Source organism: Lissotriton helveticus, chromosome 2_2, assembly GCF_964261635.1.
Source record: "Lissotriton helveticus chromosome 2_2, aLisHel1.1, whole genome shotgun sequence".
Classification (NCBI taxonomy): domain Eukaryota; kingdom Metazoa; phylum Chordata; class Amphibia; order Caudata; family Salamandridae; genus Lissotriton; species Lissotriton helveticus.
In genome coordinates this window covers 82,663,625-82,671,997 of record NC_136060.1, presented here as the reverse complement: position 1 = coordinate 82,671,997, position 8,373 = coordinate 82,663,625, and the positions used below count along the sequence as shown (strand labels likewise).

Genomic DNA, 8,373 nt, shown 5'->3' with positions numbered 1-8,373 from the left:
AGGAGCTCGAGCCTGCGGCCAGGCATAGCAACATCGGGAGGGGGTCTCGCAGCAATCCTGCTGGCACCTGCCTATCACCGAGACCCGAGCATCTAACACTTAAAGAGCGAGGACCAGGTCAGAGGACGCTCACAGCGCAGAGAGCTCACTGAGCGGAGATCGGAGCTTTGATCCTCACACGGTGGAGCATCTGCCCCGCACAGCCCGGGGTCCCTGCACTCACGCCGGGTCCTTTCTGGACTCGCATCCTGTGACTTGGTGCCTCGCCCCATGGCCCCACTGGCCGAGGCCGGGAGTTTCTTCGGCGGCCTGGAGGGACTGGGACATCCGGTGGGCTCCCATTTCTTATTGCCCCCTGTGGCAGAGAATCCTTTGCTGATGATGACCGACCAGCACGCGAGTGGTGGACCCCGCGGGGAAACGGCCCCCCACTTTATGCAGGGCATCCTGCGCCGGCGGCAGCTCTACTGCAGGACCGGCTTCCACCTGCAGCTCCTTCCGGACGGCACCGTGCAAGGGACCCGGCGCGACCACAGCCGCTTCGGTGAGTGACCATCCCTGCGCCGGGCTCGGTATCCAGGGCACAGACACGCGCAATCAGGACCCTCGGGCAGGCGCCCGCATTCAAACTGGGCCTCATGCAGACCCCAGCACTCGCAGGGTCACACTGACCCAACTATTATTACACAGAAACGGGCACACACTCGCACAGACCCCTGCACTCACAGATCCACGCCGTGACACATGCCTTTACTGACACCATACAGACTCTTACAGACATCTGCACTAACGGGATCACACAGACCTTAAACGTTCACACTTGCCCTAACACACAACGGCGCCAAAAAGGTGCACACTCCCATAGATACATGTATACGCCTACTTATGGGCACAATTACGCAACTGCGTGTGCTCAAAGATCACATGAAGGCCCACAGAGATACCAACACTACTTCGACGCATAAACTTCCACGAGCATCACATTCACACCCAGGCACAGTCACAAATAGATGGGAAAACTGTGCAAGTGAAAGGTACACACAGGCAGGGCAGCCCCACAGGGCGGTGTTTTGCATCTGGCTACTGTTTTAAGAGGTTATTTTGTATTTAATGTTGTGCTCATTATGTATTGTATTTTTGAGTAATTTCGCGTAGCACGTATAGATGTCGAGCAACAGTAATTCAAGGCAGCGGCAACGCTACATTTTAAGCAGAATCTATCTATCGATGGATCTATCTATCTACCTATCTACCTATCTCTCTATCCATCTATCGATCTATCTATCTATCTATCTATCTATCTATCTATCTATCTATCTATCTATCTATCTATCTAGCTATCTATCTATCTATCTATCTATCTATCTATCTATCTATCTGTCTGTCTGTCTGTCTGTCTATCTGTCTGTCTGTCTGTCTGTCTGTCTGTCTGTCTGTGTGTCTGTGTGTCTGCCTGCCTGTCTGTCTGTCTGTCAAATGACCACACATCTTTATTCAGGCGATGGTGCTCGCCACAGCACAGCAGTAGAGCAAAGTGAACACTTTGAGCAGTCGCCTCTTTCCTCTGCTGTGCGTTCCTCGTGGCAGTCTACCATAGCCTCTTTACCCCCCACTACCCATCACTGTGGCGCGTGCAGGCATTGCACAAATCCTCGTGCGTTCATACGTTGTCTATTAACAGGACAGAGATATCCATGCATATCCTTAGCCCAGCTGCGCGTGCCTGTGTCCAGTTGTGTGCATTGAGTAACTTGCTCCAGGCTACTGTGCACTCCTGTGGTAAGTGTGCTGACACCTTGGCCCTCTCCAGAAAGCAGCGCCGGGCTGTAAGGCATACCGATTGATTGTGAGTTAAAGTGCCTGCTGTAGGCTCGAGGGATATCAAGAGCCCACGCAGAGGGGCCAGGGTGCGTATGTTCAGAGTTATGTCATTTTAGCTCATCATCGCGCATCTTTCTTTCCCTCGCCGCCGGTTTACCTACACTCTGCTCTCTCCGCGCCCTCACCTCCACCTGCATAGACACAACACGTGAGGGAGCGCTCTCCGATGCGCGCTGCCCCTTGAAGTTGGGATGTTTGATATCGGCTTTAGCGCCAGAGCTTGTAGCAGTTCTGGCTTTGATAAGTGAGGTCGCGGGGCTCCCCCAGTATGTAAACACCCCCTCAGCCCTACATCAGGTGCTGCCCGGCAGACTTCAAACAGGGCGCAGTGTCTCCCCTCGCCGCCTTTGTCCTGCCCCTATGCTCCGCGGCTGCCGCCTCTGATGTGGTCTCGGCCTCTCGGCTGACTCACCGCCTTATTATGGTTTTACAGAAAGGGGCGGCTTTGAAAAGGAGCGCAGCATAAAGACAAAATACCTCCATGCGCTCTCAGGGCAGGCCTGCCTGGCAGGCCGCTCACTTCCCAGACACTATTAGTATGTATCCGTTTCAACAGGCTGAGGCGCTGTGCTCCATTGCACCCGGGTCCGTTACAGCGCGCCAAGAAGACCTGTGTGGAGAGAACCCACGCAGAGTCCGCACTGCAAGTGAGCACAGTCAAGCCGAACGTCAGGCCATTTAAAAAATGTTTTTACACATATTAAACGAGAGGTACAATCTCGAGCATTGTCTTGGGAGGTCAGAAACGTCTTTGGAGGTGCTCTAAACTGACACTTGGCAGTGCATGCATGACTTCAGTCAGTTCACCGGTGGCAGGCAATTTGCACAGAAACTGACCGACTAATGCAAAACGTCATTGCTTTCCATGGAAATGCCATATTGCTAATAGGTCAAGTCACATGTCCTTTGCCCTCGCCAGTCAGTGCAAACGCTGGTGCAAAACTGCCACCTGACCCAGCTACCAGTTCAAAGCATGTAATATGGCCTCGGGGTTGTCCGAGACACACAAGCTTCTGCTGGACTACAACGCCTACCCTCCCCCCCCCCTTCTCACACGGGGACAGAGCCTGGTCGCAGGCACGTGATTTCAAACCACCACTGCAGTGCAAACATGTCACTGTGCAGGGGCCCCCGTGTGTGTAACCAGTGCCTGGCGTGATGGGCGAGGAAACCCCCTCAATGCTTCCGTTAATGGATCGCAAGGGTCTTTAGCCCGGAGCTGGTGCAAACACTGAAACTGACAGCATCAACCAACAATAGCCACATATAGGGGAAACACATGGACATAGGGATAATGACACTATTTCACCGAAGTGGGCTGGCTGCTGCCTTCGCGCTGTGACTTTTTAGCACACGTTCGAGTTTCGAAGATTAAGAAAGGAAGACACCAAACGACACAAGAATAAAACCTTAGTCTAAACCCAACAGCCGTTAAATATGTAATTGTTATACATGCGGTGGAATAAAAGGTTTTATGAAGCTATTGTACCCATTCGAAAGTAAGTAGGTTTTTCCTCGAGGGTCGCATCATTTTAAAACCGCAGGGACATGAAGTGTTTCTGTACCTCCGGGGAGCTAATTCTTGGATGCATATAAAAGCCAGTTTAGTGTCCAGGAGACTTTGCACGCGCCCCAGTCTCGTGCAAGATTAGCTACTGATGTGTGTTGAGTTGTGAGTTCTGTGTGTGCCCCATTGTCGGCGCGCTGTGTGCTTTGGAGGCGTGTTCTGCATTGTAGATTCGTTCTCTATGTGTACCCCATCCTCTGAGTGCTCTTGGCAGAGATGTTTTAAGGCATGGGCCGAGTAGGCGATTGCCCGGTCCCCCACCTTCCATGGCCCCCCTGGAAAGATGACATTTCTGTCTCTATCTCATTCCTATCTATCTTAACATCTCCCCTTTTCTCTTACCCGGCTCTACCACTCACTCTATCAGTGCACCTTTCACACGGCACGGATTTTGGGGACCTCGGAAAAACATATTCGGGCTGTTTTTGTGTGACCCCAGGCCAGAAACGTTAACTATCATTCAACATTGTATGGCATATTATGAGCTTAAATTAGCAGAAAATTGATAATAAAGTTCAAACTTGCTACTAACAGCGGGCCCCAATATATGTTTTGCTCGGCCCAAAAATCTTGATATTAGGGTGCATTATTAATCGTTAATTTTTGTATGTGTGTGGTTTGCTCCATTCTCGTGCGCAGTGCGCTCTGTGACTGTATTTCTGATGGTCAGTTTCGTCTTTCTCTCTACCCCCCTCTATCTCTCTTTGGATGTGTCTCAGTTTCATGCATTGGGTATGCTCTGGGAATTTATTTTTCAATATTGGCAGGTAGTGGGGGAGGGGGCGCGCTCACCTGCTAATCTCATGTTTGGTGATGTGCTCTAGGGATGCATTTTGAATTGTTACTTTTGGGTGAAAGTATGCCCCAGTCTAATGCGTGGTGTGCTGCTCTGGGATGTATGATGATTTTTAATTCTATGTATGTTTGTGTGCTTTAGTCTCATGTTCGGGAATTGCTCTCGGACGCCTGATGGGTTGCTTCGTATGTGGGGGTGCTTCTGTGCGCCCCAGTCTCATGTTCGCTGGACTACCCCCAGGGACTGTTTTCTGCAACTATCAATTTGTGGGCTGCTTTCACCTGTCCCCGTTGCCACGCCATCGCATTAACCGGTCCCTCTTTTCTTTCAGGCATCCTGGAGTTCATCAGCGTGGCCGTGGGGCTGGTCAGCATCAGAGGGGTGGACAGCGGCCTGTATCTGGGAATGAACGACAAGGGGGAGCTGTACGGATCGGTAAGTGTAGTACACTCACTCGCACACCACCCGGGCTCAGTGCCGAACTCAAACGAGTCCGGGGATGAGGCGTGCAGTGCACACCACAGGCCCACCTGACACAGGCCGCACGTGCTAGATCAGAAATAATCGAAGGGTGCGCTTATTTGGGGGTGTTTGAGTCACGACACAGAGACATCCGTTTATGTATATTTCAGCACTTACATGGCACGTAGTGAGACAGGCAACACCAGAGCTTCCGCAGCTGGGGCTCGGCCGCAAGCAGTGAGCGATGAATCGATTAATCGATTCCAAGAGAGACAACGATCAATGTATTTATCCAATTTCCTTCCAGCTAAGAGGAACAAAGCGATATTAAAATGTGCCGTGGGTGGAGAGGGGCGCGGATTCACCGTCTGTATCTGACAGCGCACAGCCTCGGAATACACAAACATCTGTCAGATTCACCTCACGCGCCCCCCGTGTCCGCGCGCCTCCCACTGACTAGGCGCTGATGGGATAAGCTTTTGATAAAGTAATCAGGCTGCTGATTCGCTTTCATTATTCCCTCTAGTGAATCATCATTTGAATTACCTCAAAGCAAATGGCCCGCAGTTTGCCCCCCGACCCCCTCCCTCGGCCTTAGCCTCAGTGTTACAGTGGTAAAACCCCCCCTTTGGCCCCTTGTCCTTCTAAGAAACATCCACGTGCGAGAAGTCTGGTGATTCCCGGAAGGGCATCATGACAAACTACAGAGAAGGATACCGACAAATTAATATCGAACACAGAAGTCTACGCAGACATACAATGCCATGGAACACACCTCAATATACATCCGTCAGCGAGGCATATTTGCTGTTCTAGTCGGTGCTTTGAGGGCCAGTCTTCCCGCTGTTCTACAGCAGGTGTCGCTGTGCGACTTGAGCCACTCTGAACTATCGACACAATCTGAAGCGTGAAGCATCCTGCCTGCCTCACACATGATTTATGGTACATGGCCACTAGGGGAGAGCTAAGAATGTACACCCATAGAGATGTGTACCAGAAGTATTGTACACTGCCTGCCTGGCCCGCACGAGTATGACACGTAGGCGCAGCACGATCTTATTTTAAAGACAGCAGTTCACCTTTGCAGTATTTCCTAAATAGATGTAAGCATCCCCTGACTTTCATGTCTTGCAGAATAATCAACATGAACCCCGTTTGCGTCATCAGTGTGTGTTAGCCTTCACTCCTGTAGCGCCTCTTCCTTCTTCTTTCCCTTGGCATCAGCTTTTCAAGGTGCTAAATAGGCCCGGAAATAAGCTGTTCGTGCTCTATCCTGCTGCCCACCTCGGCAGAGTACCAGAGCAAAGCCTGGAGGTGTCATGGCGCATGGGTACACAGTTTCTTCCTATCAGTACACTCAAGAGATAAATAGCCATACAAACACTTTTTTATTGTCCTATAGTATTATTTAAATTTAATGAATTGCTATTTATTAAGTGTTCCTCGAATATGTGTGTTAATTTACCTGAGAAGGATTTTGCTGCTAGTTCTTTTTCTTTTCTTAACCCGGTACTGTGTAGATACATATATTGTATTGTAATGTTTTAAAATGTATTGTATTGCATTCTTTTAAGGTTGTTCAACCGAAATAAAGAATAATGAAATGAAATGAATATGCCATGTTTGTTCCGTGTCACGTGCTCTATTATCAGGAAAATCGCCACACTAGACAGAATTGTGTAACGCTCAACTTGTGTGGTACTTGAGTCGAGAGGTCCGGGGTCACGAGTTCCTTTAGTGAGGCCGCAATGCTTCTCATGCTTAGCAATTTACTCGTCTTTACTAAGTAGAGGAAACACAGCACTATTTCAGCCAGGGTATTTCCAAAACAGAAACACTAAATTTGTGTCATTACTTAATACAGGCATTGAACTACAGATGTTTTTGAAATGCACCGGTTTCACATGCCCTGTAAGTGTTCCACCATAAGAAAGCTCCATTGGTTCCAGTCAGATCACGGATACAGTTTAAGCACCAATGATTTCATCAAGAAGGTCCTAGCATCTTTCAAGAGACCTTCAAATGGTATTCCCCACTCGTACCTTCCCATTTAGCTCAGCAAAAAAAGTACTTGGCTCCAGATTTAACAAAAATACAATTGGGGAGGAAGACATTCCATTCTTTCAACCTCCAAGTGGTGGAATGCGTTTCCCTTTCATTTGAGAAATCAACCCAATCTGTAATAGTTTAGAAAATACCTTAAAACCTGACTCTTTTCAAATCTCTAGTACTCTGCTTAGTCACCTATAGAGTCCTGCCCCTCTGGGACATATATCAGTAACGGCCATACCATGTTTCATAACACTAGTGCCAATGCACCTTTTAAGGTATTAGAGCGCTTTACAAACCATATAACATATAAACATAACAAAGTCAGTTAGAGACATCATGAGGTTAGACGACAGTGACATGTATTCTCCAGTGTAGCGAAATTGTGCATTTCATCAACACTTTTAGGTTGATTTTTAATTTTTTTTGCCTTTTTCTTGTCATCTTCAGGAAAAGTTGACTTCAGAGTGCATCTTCAAGGAGCAGTTTGAAGAGAACTGGTACAACACCTACTCCTCCAATCTCTACAAACACGGGGACTCTGGGAGGCGCTATTTTGTGGCCCTGAACAAAGATGGCACCGCCAGGGATGGGACCAGGTCGAAGAGGCATCAGAAGTTCACCCACTTCCTGCCCAGGCCTGTGGACCCAGAGCGAGTGCCTGAGCTCTACAAGGACCTGCTGGGCTACAGCTGAGAGAGGAGTCCGAGGGGGGAAGGAAGCCAGACTTAGACACTCATCCTTGCCACGAAGTCCGCGGGACACAAGGATGACAGGCCCAGGCACGATGAAGACCGTTAGCCAGCCTCTCGAGAGCTGGAAGAGGCCTGCTGGCTGGAAGGATGCGTTCTACCAACCGGTGGGGGTTAGGACAAAGAGACTGCAAAGCCGACGGGGCGAAATTACTTTTGGTAACTGCACCTTGAAGGATCTGTGACCGATGGGTTATGGTATTCTGGTGTTATGTTGACACATGCTGCTGGTGCCTGCCTTTATTGAATTCATGAATTCATTATAACCTGCAAACTCAAACAACCTACCTGATTTAGGAATGAACCTCAGTATGGACTGGAGGAGCATTAAATGATCTGCTGTTTGGAGTGACACATTGTATTTGGACTTGCTACAACACATTGCATGTGGACTTGCTACACCACACTTCCTGTCCTACTGGATGGCGTTACATCTCAAAACAAAGCTAGATCTATTTTTTCAGGACTATTAAAGCAACACTTTTCCAGACCGCCGCATATATTTATTTTTTATATTTATTTATTGAAGAATTTATTTTTTACCGGGATCTGAGTGGTATTCTTTCCTGCACCCATTTCCCAGAGATGTACCAGGAAGTCATTGTTTATGCCAACGTTCACTAAGAACCGTAACCTATTTGTAAGATTAAATTATCATTTTTATTTCACAGTCGAATGTAGGGCGCCATCCTGAGTTTACATATCGTAGGCTAGACTTGTAGGCCAATGAACCCTACCGATGACCCCATCATTTCGAAAGAAATGCTGAATTGTTTTGAGCTACGAGAATGCCTTACAATGTATGTAAAATACTTAATGCACATTAAAAAGGGAATTATATAATCGTTTGTCTTTTCGATTATTTT

The 8,373-nt window shown here is 48.5% G+C and overlaps 1 protein-coding gene across 1 annotated transcript; it reads left to right on the top strand.

The window, feature by feature from the left end:
• The first annotated feature begins 270 nt into the window (after positions 1-270).
• Positions 271-7,451, top strand: FGF20 (fibroblast growth factor 20). Its single transcript, XM_078678942.1, has 3 exons — positions 271-544; positions 4,576-4,679; positions 7,206-7,451. Exons 1-3 carry the CDS (start codon positions 271-273, stop codon positions 7,449-7,451), a joined length of 624 nt encoding a protein of 207 aa, XP_078535068.1.
• Positions 7,452-8,373: the final 922 nt, after the last annotated feature.